The sequence below is a fragment of the Chaetodon trifascialis genome, chromosome 6, assembly GCF_039877785.1.
Source record: "Chaetodon trifascialis isolate fChaTrf1 chromosome 6, fChaTrf1.hap1, whole genome shotgun sequence".
Taxonomy (NCBI): domain Eukaryota; kingdom Metazoa; phylum Chordata; class Actinopteri; order Chaetodontiformes; family Chaetodontidae; genus Chaetodon; species Chaetodon trifascialis.
Genome location: NC_092061.1, coordinates 27,278,039 through 27,296,476, shown reverse-complemented (window position 1 = coordinate 27,296,476; position 18,438 = coordinate 27,278,039). Strand labels below are relative to the sequence as shown.

At 40.4% G+C, this 18,438-nt stretch overlaps 1 protein-coding gene across 1 annotated transcript in view; it reads left to right on the top strand.

Annotated features, from left to right (window-relative positions):
• cacna1ba (calcium channel, voltage-dependent, N type, alpha 1B subunit, a) overlaps positions 1 to 18,438 on the top strand; it is a 149,177-nt gene that overhangs the window by 96,473 nt on the left and 34,266 nt on the right. The window contains exons 23-32 of the mRNA XM_070963724.1: positions 374 to 494; positions 1,795 to 1,924; positions 2,071 to 2,130; positions 2,652 to 2,758; positions 3,716 to 3,727; positions 6,513 to 6,536; positions 13,625 to 13,721; positions 14,608 to 14,768; positions 14,902 to 15,039; positions 17,448 to 17,649. Of these exons, the coding sequence (XP_070819825.1) occupies positions 374 to 494; positions 1,795 to 1,924; positions 2,071 to 2,130; positions 2,652 to 2,758; positions 3,716 to 3,727; positions 6,513 to 6,536; positions 13,625 to 13,721; positions 14,608 to 14,768; positions 14,902 to 15,039; positions 17,448 to 17,649 (1,052 nt within the window). The remainder of the gene's footprint in view (positions 1 to 373; positions 495 to 1,794; positions 1,925 to 2,070; positions 2,131 to 2,651; positions 2,759 to 3,715; positions 3,728 to 6,512; positions 6,537 to 13,624; positions 13,722 to 14,607; positions 14,769 to 14,901; positions 15,040 to 17,447; positions 17,650 to 18,438) is intronic.

Below are 18,438 nucleotides of genomic sequence, written 5' to 3'. Positions count from 1 at the left end.
ACTTTGGAGTGTGAGGGTAACCCCAAATAAAGCAGTCAGTTGTGAGATTGTATCAAATGCTTCCAACCAATACTTGTGTGTACAGATTTGTGATCCAAACATGTGACTGTAGGTAGCTGGAGGCTGACAACATCTGCTCCAAACAGCCTCAAGGTCCAAATGTTAAGTGTCTTTTCGCTGATGACACATGGTCAGTGTCAGTGCAACACATTAAAGCAGCATGTTGTTCTTTTTGTTTGTTTTGTCCATTTGTCTACATGTAAATGACCTACAGGATTTGATGAACACAGAGCAAGCTGAGTATTCAAATGTGACTGTCATGACGCTTGTCTGCATCGCTGTAATTGAATTTGTCTTCTATTTGTCCTCTCAGTGAACAGTATTGACTGTGAGACAATGCCCATGAATGAGAAGACCCTGGAGGATCTCGGTCAAAGTGGACCCAAACCCATCCTGCCTTACAGTTCCATGTTCATGTTTGGACAGACCAACCCGTGAGTCACCTCGAACTCCTCCATCCACTTCTTCACCTCCCACATGAGATTGTATGTTGTCAGCTCTTTTATTTCATATCTATAATCTATGAGATTATCATATCAGTACCAGGAGTCAGTCCTGCAACACAGTGAGTGCTGACATCTCATAACTCTGTGCATGTGTTGAACTGTTCCCTCTGTGCTTTCCCTACTCTTAAAAGCTGTAAACGTCTTCAGGAGACTATGAACATCAATCTCCTCTGCACTGTACTCTACTGTACTCATAAACCTCTGCATAAAAATGCTATCAGTTAACTATACCAACACACACACGGTAAACGGTGGTAGCTGACTACATGTCGGATGTAAACAAGAAAAGTGGTCATTTTAGGTTCAGGCTGTCCACTGACTTGTGTTCTGAAATGCCACTTGATTTAGAGGAAAGCTGTGGCCTCTGGGAAGTTTTACTTTATACATTTGACTCATATATATTGCATATACCCTGGTGTTTCTTCATTCATCTCAGCGTGTTCTGCAGCTTATTTTTGATCAATATGAGTCTTTCATATTGTTTTATTTGAGATTCCTGCTGAAATTGTTTTGAAACATGCAGCGTATTGTCTAAATGCTTTTTCCCTGTAACCTTTGTTGCTTTATTTCTACCTTTTTATTCTACTTTTGTTTTTCTTTCCTATTTATTAGACTGCACTCTTGACACACTGCTAAGGTACAACAAGGCCAAAAACTTCAAATATGGAAGGCTCTGCATCCAATGCAGGCCAAGCTTTTGGTCATCAGATATAAAGGAAACATACGTAGGCATCCACAGATCCACCGTGTCACACATCAGTACAGAAAGCAACACGCTCTCTGCAGCCTGCAGGTTTAAATGAGGATTTTGATCTGAGCATTTTGCTGTGGAAGGAGTTATTTAATGTCTTTGAAGACTGTAGGTACTGCCATCTATGATGGCGTTCACTTAGCATTTACTTCTTCTGATCTGCCATTCTATTATTTTCATTTCCTGACTGCATTTTATATGGAATCTGTGACACAGTAAACAGTTGAGAACTGCAATGAAAAAGCACAGCTTTGCTCTATTTGGTGTCATTATAAGCTTTAAGGTTTGTTTGTGTCAAACATTTTCCCTGATAAAGATCTAGTGACTCTAATTGGGCTTTACTTTGATCCTTGCTTTAGACCTATTTCTGTGTTTTCACAAATAAATAGTAAGCAGAGGCCCCGGCTATATCTGTTATATCTGCATCTACAGCTTACCTCTCCCTCCCTCTGTCTGTCCCGGCCTGTCTCTCCTCAGGGTGAGGCGGTTATGTCACTACATTGTTACTCTGCGTTATTTTGAGATGTCCATCCTGGTTGTCATTGCTATGAGCAGCATTGCTTTGGCAGCAGAGGACCCTGTCTGGACGAACGCCCCCCGCAACAATGTGAGACACAGATATTCACATATATACAACTGTGTTTTTAAAAAGCTGTTCTCGGGTTAGCGTGCAATTTAGTTAATTCTGCTAATTAATCTCTTAAGTAATGAGAACATAGATGCAATATCTTCCATTGTGTCTCTCTTTTGCAGGTGCTCAAATATCTGGACTACGCCTTCACTGGTGTTTTCACTTTTGAAATGGTTATCAAGGTAAACATGTACATAAACACACATTTAAAACACTAATAACCACAGGACTCCATTGTCTTTCAGTCATTCTTTGATTCTAATTCAGCAGAATTAAGTTGCTGACTCATATTTTCTGCTTTGTGAAAGTACTTCCAGTAAATGATGAATGTGGAGGGGACATCGAGGCAATCAGTGCCACTGTATTTTCATTTAAATCAATGTCTTACTGTCTTTCACTGATTAATCTAACAGAATGGGGATTACTGGTCAGCCTGTTTCTAGCTCAAAATTAACACTTTATGCATGTCTTCATAAACAGCTACATAATTAATTTCAAAATATAAATATTATAGGATAATCAATAATCACCAAAGGTATTATATAATAGACTCACTGAGTACCTGCCTAATAACATAGTTATGTATCAAAATAGTTGATTCGAAACAAATTATATGTAGTCAGATAAAGCAAAATAAAACAGCATGAAGTCAAATGAAATGAGTAAAAGAGGAAGTGAGATAACAGTGGTGTCTTTGGGGTAGATGGTGGATCTTGGTCTGCTGCTTCATCCTGGATCCTACTTCAGAGACCTGTGGAACATACTGGACTTCATAGTGGTCAGTGGGGCGCTGGTGGCTTTTGCATTTTCGTAAGTTCAATGACTCTTACCTCTTTCTCGTGAATTCAGTGTCTCAAATTTGTAAGTAATTAATCCTGATTATCAGATTTTGTGGATACATCTTGTGTTCTGGTGTGTCATTTATAATATATACACCAAACTTCAGTCAGAAGCAACATGTGGACTGTGGAGGGCAGAAACACAGTGCCCTGTAAGATCTAGTCTGCCAAATGTTTGTTGGAAGAAATGTTCCACCATGAGCTGGAGGGTAATTTAACGGTGGAGGAACATAAGATTGTCAGGGCTCTAAGAGGCCTTGCACAGGCCAACGCCTGTGTGAAATACACCACTTGTCACTCTGCTGCTCTACCAATCGACAAGATGCTGAACTTCAGTGGATCTGGTAGTAGTGGATGCCCCTTTTACTGGAACTCATGTTTACTTATCCCAGGTTGGATGAGTGAATGTCATGCAAATGTTACTGTATGGATGCACTGGGTTTAACATTAGAAGACTGCCTGCGCTCACAGAGCTTTTAATTATCAATATGGTGGTTTTATGTGACAGTACAGTTGTAGCATTATATTTGTAATTCAGCTATCTAAATAACTGCTGTAATTTTTACCACTTCTATTCATATTTTTATCTTTGCCATCTTTATTGATGGATTTTACAGTGTCATCTTTGTTGGTTCAAATGTGTATGAATATAATGATATGTGGTTATTAGAAGCTTTACTTTTTTAACTATTTTAATGATGCAGGCTTTCAGACATACTGAAAGCAGTCCATTTTTGCCTTTACCTCTGGTCCCAGTTTTTTCTGTGTGTGTGTGTGTGTGTGTGTGTGTGTGTGTGTGTGTGTGTGTGTGTGTGTGTGTGTGTGTGTGTGTGTGCATGCGTGAGAGAGAGAGTGGGTGTTCTGGTGTTGTTTACTGTGTTTATTGACATGATCCTCTCCCTGTTTCTGTGCTGGGATCGTTTTGAAGGAGCTTCATGGGGTAATGCCTCCTCTACCTCTGTCATCCATCTTGTCTGTGACATTATCTGTGTGCATGTATGTGAAAGAGAACACATACATGGCTTACACTGCAAAAGCAAGTAATTTCCTTGCATATTCAGTCTTGCATTCAGGTTTTCTTTAAAGGCTTGTCGTAGGATGAGGAACTCTTATTTTCTCTAAAAGCACTATTGTTTGTTTTAGTAAAGAGAAGTCTGGAAAATTAATTGAATTTAAAACAATACACATATTCTATGCCTTATCTACTGTATGGAGTTACGTTTGCACCTCAGTTCTGAGAGGGCCGTACACTTTGAGGATGTGCTTCAGTCATTTCCTACATTCCCAGAATTGAACAATGCCATTTCTTCTCAAAACACCAGACACATAGCAGCTGCATTAAATTCTGGTCTATGGACCCACGGGAAATCACCTCATCTTCACTGGATTTCTGTCTGCATCATTATTGATTATAAAAGCAAAATAGTGCTTGTAGATGGAGTCAACTCAGAATTACAAGATGCATCACCATCAGCTGTAAAGGTGAATATTTCCTTTCAAAGACTGTAAGACATGCAGTATATGAAGAGAAATTGCTTGTGTGAATGGGTGTTTTTTGCAGTGTGCACTGACACACTCCCATCTTGTCACCCATCTAAGACCTTCCTGTACTTGACCCTCATGTGCTTGGCTGAAGGTCCTTCCTCCATGCTCTCCTCTGCTATAGAGGGGCATGTCACCTGCGTGTTCATCATCCTTATCTTCCCTCAGCCTCTGATGGGAGGTGTTTTCATCAGCACTTTGCCTCACCACTGCTCTGCTTGGACTGAAATGATATCATCAATTTTACATTCTCCGTTATTAATTCATCAGTGGCTCGCTAATGTAACAGGCAAGCTGCTGCCGGAGGGCATGAGTACATCTTAGGGAATATTGATCTTCTCTGTGATCTTAGCATGCACATTAAATAGATTGGTATGACATCTATGCTGTTAGCTATAGGTTTTTAATCACTGCCCTATGACCATACTGTCACATAATTGCCATTTACATGCAGTTTAAACTCCCGTACTCAATCTGTATCTGTCTGACTCAGCATCTTACTGTCGATGGGGATATACTGATATGGTTTGGTTCCACACCTGTGTTGAATAGCAATTGTAAATACTTTCCCCATGAGTGAAACTCATATACAGTATTATCATCACTGCCAACCTGTTAAATATAGAGACCCAAGATTCAATAGAAAATAGACAAAGACATTATGAAATGATGCTTACTAGCTTATTACATAAAGTGGTAACCTGGTGATACTTACATGGTCAGGAGCTTGCATGTCATAACTAACTATATTAGTTAGTTATGGTTATGTCAGTTATGTCAAGGTAGCGCTAACTAGTTTTGCCCTGCAGTAGAAGAACATGTCTTTATTCCCATTTCTTCTACATGGGTCACCAGGTAGCGAGGATGACAGTTTTCTGCCTGGGACATGCAGTGATATTATGTATGCAGTGAAGTTAAGAGTCTTTACTATATTCTTGCATCAAATTGGTGTGACACATTAAAATGCCAGCCTTTCTACTAACTCATGGAATTAACATTAGCTTAAGTTGCTAGCTAAGTACAACGCATGAAATCTAGGACGACAGTTGTCACTTCAGATGGAAAATCAGCAGTCAGCGGCTCAAAGTGAGAAGCGTTGAATTAAACTGACCTGCAGTAATCTCTGATTGCGAAGAGAAGCAGGTTGAAAAATCATTTCACAGGCCGAATTTTGAAAACGTATGCTGAAATTGATTGTTAGATTTAATTTTTACTCTGTTTACTCATCTAAATATTTATTTCATGATGTCTGATGTATTCATTTTCTATTGAAGACTATGACCCTATCTTGTCCTTATGTATCAGACCTCACATATCTGATGCTTTAGCACGTTAAATCAAACTCACAGAAATTATTTGCAAAGGCTATTTGGCTGCAGGTCACTCCTGTACTGGCAGTTGTAAATAGAAAGTCTTGTTTGACAGACAGCTGTCATTCACTCACCATGCATGTTGCTGGAACTGGTTCTGCCTGCATTCCATTTGATCGACTGCCTGTGGCAAGGACAACGAACCATAGCATCCCCATCAAAGCCAAATCTGTGAATCTGTCATCTCACCTACTAGAACCACTCAAGTGAACCGCTCGAGCCCCGTCTGCAGCTTTTTGGTGCATTTCATGTTTGATGCTGCAAACTGTAATACTGCCTTTTTATGTCAGCTTCAGATACTAGTGACAACCTGGGTTTGAGGGCTGGGAAGATATTTCTGTTACTTTTATAATATCATTAATATTATCATTTAGAAAATCTCCAAGGAGGCCTGTTTTATTGGCATTCGCTCTTTTTATTTGATGTTTTGGTTGAGACTGAGAAGTTGTAGCAGCGTGAGAGTTACAGAACAAGAGCTGAGCAAGTGCCTGTCATACACACCAACAGTCTTGATTTGTGTGTTGCTTCAGTGATAGGCTACCTCCAAAAATAACAGGCACATTCAGCATCCAATCACACCTGTTATTTTCTCCTTTAATGGCCTGATAGATTGTATGTGGATCCATTGTGGAGCCTATTCTTTACTGGGATTTACTCACCCAGTTGTCTGCTACCAACCAAAATACAGCTAGGCTGCTTTCATGAATAGAAACTCTGGTGTTGTCATTTGATACAAACATATGCTTTATTTTGTTTGTGTGTGAAGCATCCATAAATGTGCTGTACCTTGTTTTACCACTGTTTTCCCCCAAGTAGATCGCAACAAGGTGTGACCAGGTGGGGAACCTCCCTATGCCACTCTGACTCCCCACCCACCCTGTACCCATACCTCACCCCAACCCCTTCCCTCAACTCCAACCCTCTCTAACTACCATTCTTCTTATGCTTAGATCAGCTTCATGTATAAAATGATTCAACTCATAATCCAGTGAATCAAATGTCTTCTTAACACAACAGTAACCTCTGTCTGACAGCTTTCAATTGAAACCTTCCTCTGCCTACCAAAACCACTGCTGCTTTTAACCGTTTCATTCCAAAATGCTGTATTACCCTTTTGGATGAGAATCAGACATCACTTTCTATTTTCTAGGTCATTAATGAACACATCAACAAACAACATTAACAATAAGACTTCTTTAAATGACCTAGATCATTGTTTTAGTAAGAATCCATTTCGCTGATAGCCAAAAATAATCAAAGGTCAGTTTTGAATAGTATAACACATGCTTTATATGGCATGTTGGAATGAACCTGGTCATTTAGAGGGTTAGTGTCTTTAAAAAAAAGTATTTTTCCTGTGTTGGTCAATCTGTCTTTCCTCATAGCAACCACCATCAAACCTGGGTCTGTTTACACAGGATTTCCCTCCTTTCTGCCTGAGTACCATGAGGTACTGCAGTAATAGCATATAAAGCCTTCCCCAGCCTTCAGATACAGCCAGTGGTAACTGGGATTAGCTCCTCGAAACAGGTTATAAAAGCAGATTTTTATGGACAAATGTATATTTCTGTTTATAGATGTTTACTCAGAAATGTAAAGTGAATACACTATTGAGTACATAATAAGGAGTAAGAGCACCAGTTGCTTTGGGACTGTGCTGCTATCACACTTGTGAGCTATGTGTAGTGGACAGAAGGAAATCCTTCAATTGTCGGGGAAAACCTATCATAAATAGAAGTTCAACCATGTGACGCTGTGTAAAACATAAGTAAAAGTAGAATTGTCCTGACTTTTTTGGATTCAGGGTTGTATTAAAACAGAAAAAGATCTGAACCCATTCTTTAAATTATTTTGAAATGCAGCTGGCTTACTGAGTAATGTAATTCATAGTCTCTGGAATAAAGAGAAAGAGAGAGACTCTGGAGTGTAATGGAGGTAAAAATAGAGCAGTGTTGAGACAGTTGGAAGACAGATTTTGTTTTCAGGGCCCAGCTCTCTGTTCTCGTTCCAGGAAAATGATGAACAGTTATGGCCTCAGCCACATCTGAGCCAGATGTCCTCATTATCATTTGAACCTTCACATCCCCCTAAGCACCCGACAGAGTTTTGTCACATTTTAGCCTCTGTAACAAGTCCAATCTCGCTTTCTCTCCAGCCTCCTCACTATATATATATATATACACACACACACACACACACACACACACACACACACACACACACACACACACACACATACATATATCTGGGTGTTGAGGGGTATTCTTTGAAAGCTATCAGAATATCTTACATGGTTGTTCTCCTAGCCCTCATTGTAACTGTGTGAGTGCCTTGGCTAACAACCCTCTGGCCCTATGTCACTGTAAGCATGCCAGACTAATGTGCATCAGAGCATGGAAGTTGTTGCATGTGTTTGTGATTGGAGTAAGGGACCTCGTAAGGGCACATTGACAGACCAAAGCTATGTCATCATGTCACATGGATGCCATGCTGTTTGTTACCCCACAGCTAATAGCAGTGGAGTCCAGGGTTCCCTGAGGGATTCTATAGCGCCTCTCTCAACATTTGGGACTGTTCACTATAATCAATTTCAGATAGCATCATTCAAGCGTAGTCACTGGAGTCATAGGTTTCAGTTTTACCTCTGTCAAATCCACATGGATCTGAGGTGCACCAACCAGTCAGCGCTTCCTGGCTGAAGCCTCCGCAGGGAGGCTGAGCAGTGTAATGCTGTAATAATTGGAGCACACCCTCCCCCAGTTTGCCACATCCATGCAACTTCAAAAATGCATGTGATTCAAGACAACCTAACAATGCTCAGAGCTTTCAGCATCTCAGGGTCACTCTCATCCACACCCAACACCTTCCTGCTGAAGAGCTTCTTCACAACCACAGAGACCTCTGGCAAGGATATGGGTAAGGCCTCTCCTGAGTCCTCCAGTTCTGCGTCTTCAACGGAGGACGTGTTCATGAGTCCCGCAAAGACCTAGAAGATGCAAGAGGGATTATATATCTCATCTGGCTTGGGAATGCCTCAGGATCCCTCAGGAGGAGCCGGAAGACGTTGATGGGAAAAGCGATGTCTGGGCTTACTTGTTAGGCACGCTGCCACTGCAACCTGGCCCCAGACAAGCAGCGTAAAAATGGATGGATGGACAATGAACTCTGGGTGTGATTAGAAAAGATATTTCATCACTAAATCCCAGTAACAAAACTTATATTGAGGCAGAAGCTGGAACTAAATCTTATTGTAGGGTTTATTGGTTGTAGATACGGTAAATCTTGTTGTATTGTGACATGAATTGTTTGAGTAGCCGGCTTTAGTGCTGCGCTGCAGAATAAATAACCCGATATAAACCAATGAAAGACATTAAACAGGAACAGTTCACTGATAGAAGCTGTGCAGCTGCATTCTGTCAGTGTTCTTCTTGTTGGCTTCATGTTTATGTAATTTTATGACATGGAGAGAAGCTTACATAATTGTTCACTGTACAGCAGGCAGGATACACAGACTACAGGGTTTGTAGCTGATTGTTTGGGACAAGAACACACAATTTGACTCTATATGCAACGCCTACTTCAGTCAAAATGTGCTTAGGATATTAGGATATTTTCAGCTGGATTTGCTTAGGCTTTTAAACCACAAGTCTTTAGCACATTTATTGTAAGACAGCAAGATGTTACCTGTGACATTCTCTGTCTGCACATTCTGTTTTACTTTATCATTGTTCTCAAGGCTCCTTCAAGTGCTTATTCAGTACAGGGCTATCAGAAGTTATAGGCTTATATTATTTGACACTTTCTGGGTGATTTTAAAGAACACACGATATGTCAGATGATTTTTGGCTTATCCTTCCTCTGTGAATCGGATTTTCAATACTGTAGACATACTGCTTTATATCCCACCTCTTTTCCAGCTTCTCTAAATTCCAGCTTACAAGAGAACACCGCCCAGTTTATGAATTCATGGTATTCCTATACTCTGTAGTAGTGTTTTCACTTGATCGTATCCCTCATTTACTTTTAGATTGGCAAATCTAAATAGAATTTGAAAGTACAATGCAGTTGATTTAACATACCAGGATATCTACTTGGTATCTCGACTGCCCTCCAGGGAGTCCTGGGAACACACACTAAAAACAAACAATATAACAGTTAAATCATGTCAAACTGTGTTAACAGTCAGTCAATCAAGTGTGTACTAGTGTCCAGAATTCAGTTTACATTTGAAAGCCTGTTGAGTAGTTTGTTCCCTCATAGATGTCATAGATAAATGCGTCAGATTGCTTTAGATGAAGGCAGGTCATTGAACAACACCACTGAACAGCATCTAAAACTGTTCTGAAATGGGTTGCATCTGTCATTTTACAAAGTGACCAAGTGACCACACCCACTTTCTGCAGTGATTGGCCAGGTCTGTGATGAGACGGTAAGCCTTTGTCACAACTACCTCCGTCACTTTAAGTGTGTACAAATCAGTCCAACATCACGAGTGCCTTCTGGAAAAGCGTGCGCTGTGATTCCACATCTGTATGATTCTTCTTGTCTTGGATTTTCACCCCGTCAGTGAGTGTGCACATTTAGATCAGCTATAAATACTTTTGCCTTCAGACTAGTTCATTTTTAGCCTATCCCCAGCTTAAACCTGGAAACTGTTCACAAACACAGTGTTCATGGCTATAGGAATTTCCAAGCATGTGAATCCTATTCCTTTAAAGCCTTTGGCCTGTGGCCTGCAGCAGCAGCAGTGTGTTCTGTGCTCTTATGGGTCAGTGCGAGGAACGTGCTGTACAAGTTAGACAACAGAATTCTGTCACATCTCTTTGTCAGGACATCATAAGGGAACACAGCCAATGTCCTCTGATATGACTCACTACACGGGAGAAAACGAGCAACTGGCCTGCACAACGCTCATTTTTGTACACGATGCACCACATCTGATGGGATCTGGCTATGATTGGAATGATATTGTGTAGTTTAATCTTGGCATTACACTGCAGTAGTTTTGGTGAGTAGCATGAAGAAGGACATGGCTTTCCAGTTCTCATGCCTTTGTTGTGGTTCTATCCAACTTCCACTGAAGCAAAGGGTCGACTGCTGCACCTTCAGGATATATCCAAGAGCTTGTCGATACTGACTCCATCTTTGATTATCAAAAGTTTTTGAGAGAGTCCAAAGAGCATGGATTTAGTTAATGGGGGGGGGGGGGTTGCAAATGTTGTGGAATGCTGGAATTTTGGTCAAGGTTTAAAACCCCTGAAACACATTTTAAAATCTTGAGTATTTCTATATATTCATGACTAAATAAACAACAGTTATAGATATAGATAAACTATATTGATAAAAATACACTCTTATGTCTTATGTATTAAGATTTTAGCTCAAAAAAATCTGATAATCTGCTTAGTCAGGCCAGTGTGATCTTGGTGTTTTCAGATTCAATAGACAACATACAGTAAGGAAACAAACCCACAACTGATTTTCAAGGCCTTTAAAGTATCTTAAGAATGTTGTAGCGACAGTCCTTGGGAGTTAATCAGGTATTCTATTCCCAAAGAGAAGCAATTACTTTCTGACAAATAAGCTCTTTGTGTTGTTAGCACTTTGTTATCTGTGTATTCAACTTTCATCAGTGTCCAGAATAGACCCTGTGCTCAAGTGCTACCATACAATAATGACAAGAAAAGAAATCTAAGACACGTACAGTAGCAGAAGCAGCTATTCGTACTTGTTGGATGGTGGTAAGTTGATCGGTTTGTGTAAACTCTCTGCTCGTCATGTATTTCTGTGTTGAAAACAAAAGTCAAGTCTTTTGTGCAAATAAGAACACTGGAAAAACAAGAGAAGTACAAATTGTACAGATAAAACAAAGCAACTCACAGACGTTTATTCAAACATCACCTCAGATGATGGCTAGATGAATTATTTTTCTGTGTTTTATTTGGCAAATTACTTTCAGATCTTTAGCACTAAGATCTTAATCACCCAAAATGGCCACGCAAGACGTCTTGTTGATTAAGATCCCTGATGCACAGTCTTTAGTGTGACCATGTTTGCATGGAAAACAGCGTGATGATGCAGTCTTCTTTTTACAAAAGGACAAAGGAGGCCTCTCTGTGATTGAACTCATTGACTGCATGTGTTGGAATAGATTTCAAACTGATTTGTTCATGTAAACCAGGATTACATGATGCACACAGCTGAACGGTTAGGAGATGCATGTCCTGTGTGAGGTTGTCTGTATTGTGGATTGTGTCCTGCTCAGAAATAACATGACAACCCTACATATCTATAATCTATAAAACTACATATATATAACCATACATATAAATACAATCTAATACTTTTATACCTACTCTACAGTTTAAACATTTTTTAGAAGTATTGCTTTTGATTGCCTGTGATGCTTTTGTTTTTGACAGGCCCAGAGACTACCAAGAATATTCTGCTGAATATAACCTAGTTTGGTTTCAACTGAAGTTAATGACAGTGGAAATGCATTTGTCAAGAAAAAACATCACTGCATAATAATTCTAATTTGGCTTCGGCTGTTTTAAAAGTAGTAGAAATAGTTCTTAGGAACAGGATTATTTCCCTTTTTCTGAGAGTGACATGAAAAGATCATTATCAGTCTCATTTGTATGTTTTAACTATGCTGAAGTCACGACGTGGTTAGCCGAGCTTAGCTTAAAGACTGGGCATTCAAGTTTTAGAGTCGCTATTATCTTCAGATGAACAACAAGTAGTCACTGTGAAGCAGGAAACCGTAATCCAAACTCTTCTCCTGTGCTCTCCCTCGGTGCTGGAATGAGTCACTGAATTTAATTGGCAGCAGAGTTCCTCTCTGTCTTCAAAAATTGCTTGAAGACTCACCTCTTCTGGGAATTCGAACTCACCTAATATGCTCCGTCTTTCTTTCCCTATCTGGATCCAGCCCTACATCTGTCTAAAAAAGTAATTTGGGAGGCCCTTGTGTTCTTTAATGCACTTTGCAGCCTTGTGGCTCTTGTCTTGGGTGAACTGAGTGTTGTGGCACTCAACACTCACTTCGTGAATCCTTCTCTACATACTTCTACATATGCCAAATGAACACATGTAAATGTATGTACTACTATGAGAGTGTGTGTGTGTGTGTGTGTGTGTGTGTGTGTGTGTGTGTGTGTGTGTGTGTGTGTGTGTGTGTGTGTGTGTATGTGTGTGTGTGTGTGTGTGTGTGTGTGTGTGCTTTGTTTAACAAACATTGACTGTGCCTTCAGAGGTGTTGGAAGCTATTTTTTTTTTCACTCAGACAGAAGCAGGCTAACCATTTCCCTCTGCTTCCAGTCTTTATACTAAGTTAGTCTAACCATGTCCTGACTCCAGCTCTGCACTTAAAACTCAAACATGAGATTGCTATCAATTGTTTCATCTCACTTTTTCAAAGAAAGCGAACAAGCGAATTTCCCCAGAGGTTGAAATCTTCCTTTAAGCATTAAATATCTCACCACCATGGTCTCTTTGAAAAGTCACACTCGTTTTCCTCCATGTACTGTACGAGTCTATAGTATGTCTCAGCATGTTAGATTAATGACAACTACAGTGTTAAATATTAAATGGTTAGCATCACTGGTAAGCAACAGTAGTTACCCATGGAAATGTCAGTGACAAGATAATATATAAAAAGTTAGCCAGCAGGTTGCCTGGGTTATCAGGGTTCACCTCTTCCTTTTCCATTATCCATCCACACTAATCCTGTTCAGGGACACTGGTTGAAGATTGACTTCAACCACAGAAATAAATCTCACTTTAAAATTACATTTGAAAACCAATTACTCCTGTGTGCTCCATATTAGTCATATTAGTAATACGGAAAAATATCTGCTGTACTACATGTGTATCTTTGTAGATAATTCTGTTTGTGCTCTAACTGTGTTTGCTTTTCACAGGGGGACCAAAGGCAAAGACATCAGCACTATCAAGTCACTGAGGGTTCTTCGTGTGCTCAGGCCTCTCAAGACCATCAAGCGTCTGCCAAAACTCAAGGTTCTGCTCCAGTGCTGTGATTTATTCTGATTCATCCAGACAGGTTAACAGGGCACGCTGTGATTCAGCAGTGCAGGTGTTTCACCCAATGATACACTGCATGATTGTACTTGAGTATGAAGGCACCAGATGTGGCACTTAGCCCCAAGTCCACCACTTCTTAATGAGGATGGAAATATTTAATGTCCCTCTCAAATGGGGAAGAAATAGTTGTGTTGAGGACTATTTTCAGACACACTTGGTGCTGTAGTAAGTATTTCAGGCAGCAGGTCAGTGTATGTGGGACTGAGTCAAAAGAAAATACAGTGTGTGTATGTTCATGGTAATGAAGAAACATGTCACCCAGTACAACAGTGTTTTAATAGTTTTTGAAGTACAATGGAGCTCTACGGCACAGAGGAAGACGATATATCAGGCTTTTATGCACACACAATGCTTAGTAGGCTGCATTCATTGTCGTTTGGCCTTTTCATGAGATTTGTTGACGGGAGGAAAAATATCAGATATCATTAGCCTTATCTCTCAATTCAGAATCTTAATAGTATAGCAGTGATGTGTTACATCTCAGGGGTGTACTGTTCCGTAAGGCACAGAAATCTTATAAACTAAGTCATCATAGCTTCAGTTTAAATGAGCTCAGCAGAAACCACATCAGCTGTTAACAAGTACACTGCATCCATAATAGTCTGAAATTAAAAAAGCCTGAATCTGTTGAAGGCAAACACTGACTGTTAATAATATATTGCTGCAGGTTTTGTAACTACGGGGAGCTGACTTTTTCCTGACAGAGCTGAGATCTGGCTGAACATAGAGTATCAGTGGGTTTCAGTGTTAAACCACTTCTCCGTTAAGACTGCCTCTCCTCTTTTTTTCTCCCTCTCATCAGGCGGTGTTCGACTGTGTGGTCAACTCTTTGAAGAACGTGCTGAACATCCTCATTGTTTACATCCTCTTCATGTTCATCTTTGCTGTCATCGCAGTTCAGCTCTTCAAGGGGAAATTCTTCTACTGCACAGACGAGTCTAAAGGCCTGGAGAAGGACTGCAAGTTCGTCTAAGTCTCCCTCTTCCTTTTTTAACATCTCAGAAACATTTAAATTGTCATCCGTCATATGTTGTAACAACCAGAGCCCATACCTGTCTAACCCCACTCAACTGTAACATACCTTCATGTCTTCCAGAGGACAGTTCCTAGACTATGACAAAGACGAGGTGGCTGCCAAGCCCAGAGAGTGGAAGAAATATGAGTTCCATTATGACAATGTGCTGTGGGCCTTCCTAACCCTCTTCACTGTTTCCACTGGGGAGGGCTGGCCAACGTAAGTGAAGCTGACTTGTTTGCCTCTTTACTTTATAGACAAATGTTATGCTCTGTTATAAAATGTTATATAAATGTTATAAAAAAACAAACCTCAGTGGTTTCTGTGGGAAATACAAGTAGGAAAATAACAAAGACAAAAACTTCACAACTGAAAACTGGAACATGTTAAGAACATACAGAATGGAATCATAAAAAGTATGAAAGTAGTTGTTAAAGCACAAAATAAAAAAATGTACCCATCCATCTGTAGCTGACAGGTAGTCAGTGCATGACTGTGTCAATCTTGACTTGTGTTCTAAAGTGCTTTGAGTGGTTGGTAAGAATAGAAAAGTGCTATATGCGTGTACATGCAATCCTTTTTACTGAGTGCTCAGTAAACCAAAATGCGTAGTTCACTCCTTTTTGTTTTTAATGTGCTCTGTCAGTAAACTTGTGTCAATCCTAGTATCCATTCAAAATTCACTTTGCCTTTAGCCCTAGTTTGGTCTCCACCAACTCCTGAGAAAAATGTCAGAGGTTTTTCACTGAAAACACCTGCCCGCTGCTGAAAACAAGCAGTCCTCAAACTCCAGCTCATGACGAAAATATTGAAGTTCTCTCTTGAGTTTGACATCTCAACTCAGTTCACTTACTAGCTTTTTCCAGAGTACTGAGGAATATGAGATAAGCCAACGCCGTTTGCTTTACACACTGATTTGGTCCACTCTTAATAAGAAAATATTGACGAGTGCAGCTGGTTGTGGAGGAATGAAAGGAGTACCCCATCAATTTTACACAAGACAATCAGTGTTGTTGTCACAAAGAGCACCACTCAGCATGTGCAACTATGCTCATGTGCAATTATACAGTTGTATAATGTCCTCTGTGGCTCTGGCAAAGCTTTGTTGAATGATGACATTTTCTAAGAATTTGCCCTCACACTTCAGACGAGATCCTGGTAAATACAAAAGTTATTTATATAGCATCTAAGCCCTTAAGGTCCTTCCTAAGGTCTAAGAGTTTCTAAAGCAGAGGAGAAAATGGTGGAAAGACAAAGAGGTGAGAGAAATTCTCCAAACACTGCATGACAGTAAAATGAAACAAAGGGATAATGTTTGTGGTTGATCTCATTTGAGGTGCGCTCACGGCTCCCACCTAACACAATAACTATAACGCCAGAGATGAAAGTGATCATCACACTAAGATTTTTGGCAGCTGGAAAAATGCAGCAGTGCAGCAGTGATGACTTCGGTCTGTTGCAGCCTTCCATCAGCAGAGTGATCACACAAACAAGCGCTTTCACAGCCTCATGTTGTGGTGCAGCTCATCTAGTTTCCACTGGATGTCCACACCTTGCAGGCTCACCAAAGGGCATTCATGGATGTAGTGGGCTTCCCCAGTGTTGTTGCTGTAATTGATGGGAGAGTTATGTCAATTAATGCAGCTGCTTATATAAGCTGGCCACCAATCCCAGGAACTGATAGAAGCTGAGCCATTCTTCCCCAGTTAATAGACCTATCAAATAAATCACCAAATAAATGTACCAGCATGCTAACAAATCTAAATATAACAACTATCAGCATGTTCAAACCGCTGTTGAGGCATCTCCTCACGCATTCTGCTTTTCATCAGATATCTTAAGCATCGTCTTGTGTATGGCCCCCTTTGGGCAGCCAGCACCTTTTCCTGCAGGTGAACATACCTGTCCTTTCAATGACAGCATCATGCAGTGAAGAGAGAGGGGATCATTTTGTTTATTTTCCATGCTTTTCTACATGCTGCTGTTTTGCTTGCAGGCACTGAAATACTGTGTCTTGCAGCAGTTTTACAGGGGCCATATGAAAGAGACTGAGGTGTGTGTTGGCAGAACTTGATGAATGGAGCACTCTAACCTGTTGCCTTTCAGTCACAGGAAGTCTCTAGATGGCTAGTGTCCACAGTGACCCACTTATTGAAGACCTGCTAGTGTCATTGCACTAAATGATGTACAAAATGCCAGTCAGGGGCTTCTTCTGAAAGTCAATTATATTCGACTCACTTCTCATAACCTGAAGGCTTTTGTGGCCTGGTATGGAATTGCGGTTAAAACCACAGTATATTAAGTGTATTAATGAAACTAAGCCTCCATATCTGTACTGCTGAATATTGACCTCATGCCCATTCACAAAAGACTTGTAATTGTCAATTTGTGCTTTAAGACAAAGATACGTTGGCTTTCTCATCTTTGTTCATGGGCTGACTCCCATATGTAATTTATGATTCCTCATATATTTGACCATGTCAGGTTTGTCTGTCTGTGGCCCTGGTTAAAAGAATTATTCTTAGGATTTTTATTATGTTACCTATTATTACCACATTGGAGAGTAACATGACAAACTGCATGTATTACCACACCTCATCTGTGTGTGTTTTGTTCTCTCTTCGCAGTGTCTTGAAGCACTCTGTGGATGCCACCTTTGAAGACCAGGGTCCCAATCCAGGCTACCGGATAGAAATGTCCATCTTCTATGTGGTCTATTTTGTGGTGTTCCCTTTCTTCTTTGTCAACATCTTCGTCGCTCTGATCATTATCACCTTCCAGGAGCAGGGAGACAAGGCCTTGTCTGAGTGCAGCTTGGAAAAGAATGAGGTAAAGCATGGACGTGACAAACAGCTCTGAGCTTGATGTTTTGTTGACATTATCTATCTGTCACGGTGGAACGACACTTCACAAAGACATTTGTCACCCATCTGTGTATACTGAGAAGGATGCCAGACTAGTTTGCATGAAGACACGCACAGGAAATCACAGATGAAGGTGCAGACACAGTCACAGTACAATTGTTAAGTGGATTCTATATATAATTTAGGTGTGGCCACTGATTGGTCCAAGATGAGTCGATTCCAGTCTGAGCCAGTGAAATAAAACCATACAGTGGCTGACTGAACGTTTGAAATGCTTGCTTTCTGATCCAGTTGCTGCCTGTCCTTGTCATTAAAATTAAAATTGTTTGAAACAAGTTTGATATTTACTACTGGAGTCAGGACCACTGACATCCCATATACAAGCAGGCAAAACAGGATGAAAGCAGAGCTTGCAGAAAGCAGTGAGCACATGTGCAATGTGCTGTGAGTGAGAGAGTAAATGTAATTATATAATCCACTTCATCAGGTTTTAGTGCACAGACACATTTACCTCACTCTTAGGAAGTTCCCTCTCCCCCAGCTCTCCTAAGCAGACTTTGTTGTTCATGTTGTCCTCATCTCTCCATCCACCAACTCATCTAAAATTTTGCATGTTTCCTACATGTCAGATCGCATTATAAGTCAGTAAGGCTCAGCTGTTTCTGTTGAGTGTCTGTTTTGGTGCAGGAACACACACAAACGCTCTTGCAGGATTTTGATGGTTGACTATAGTCATAGCCTACCTATATTATGC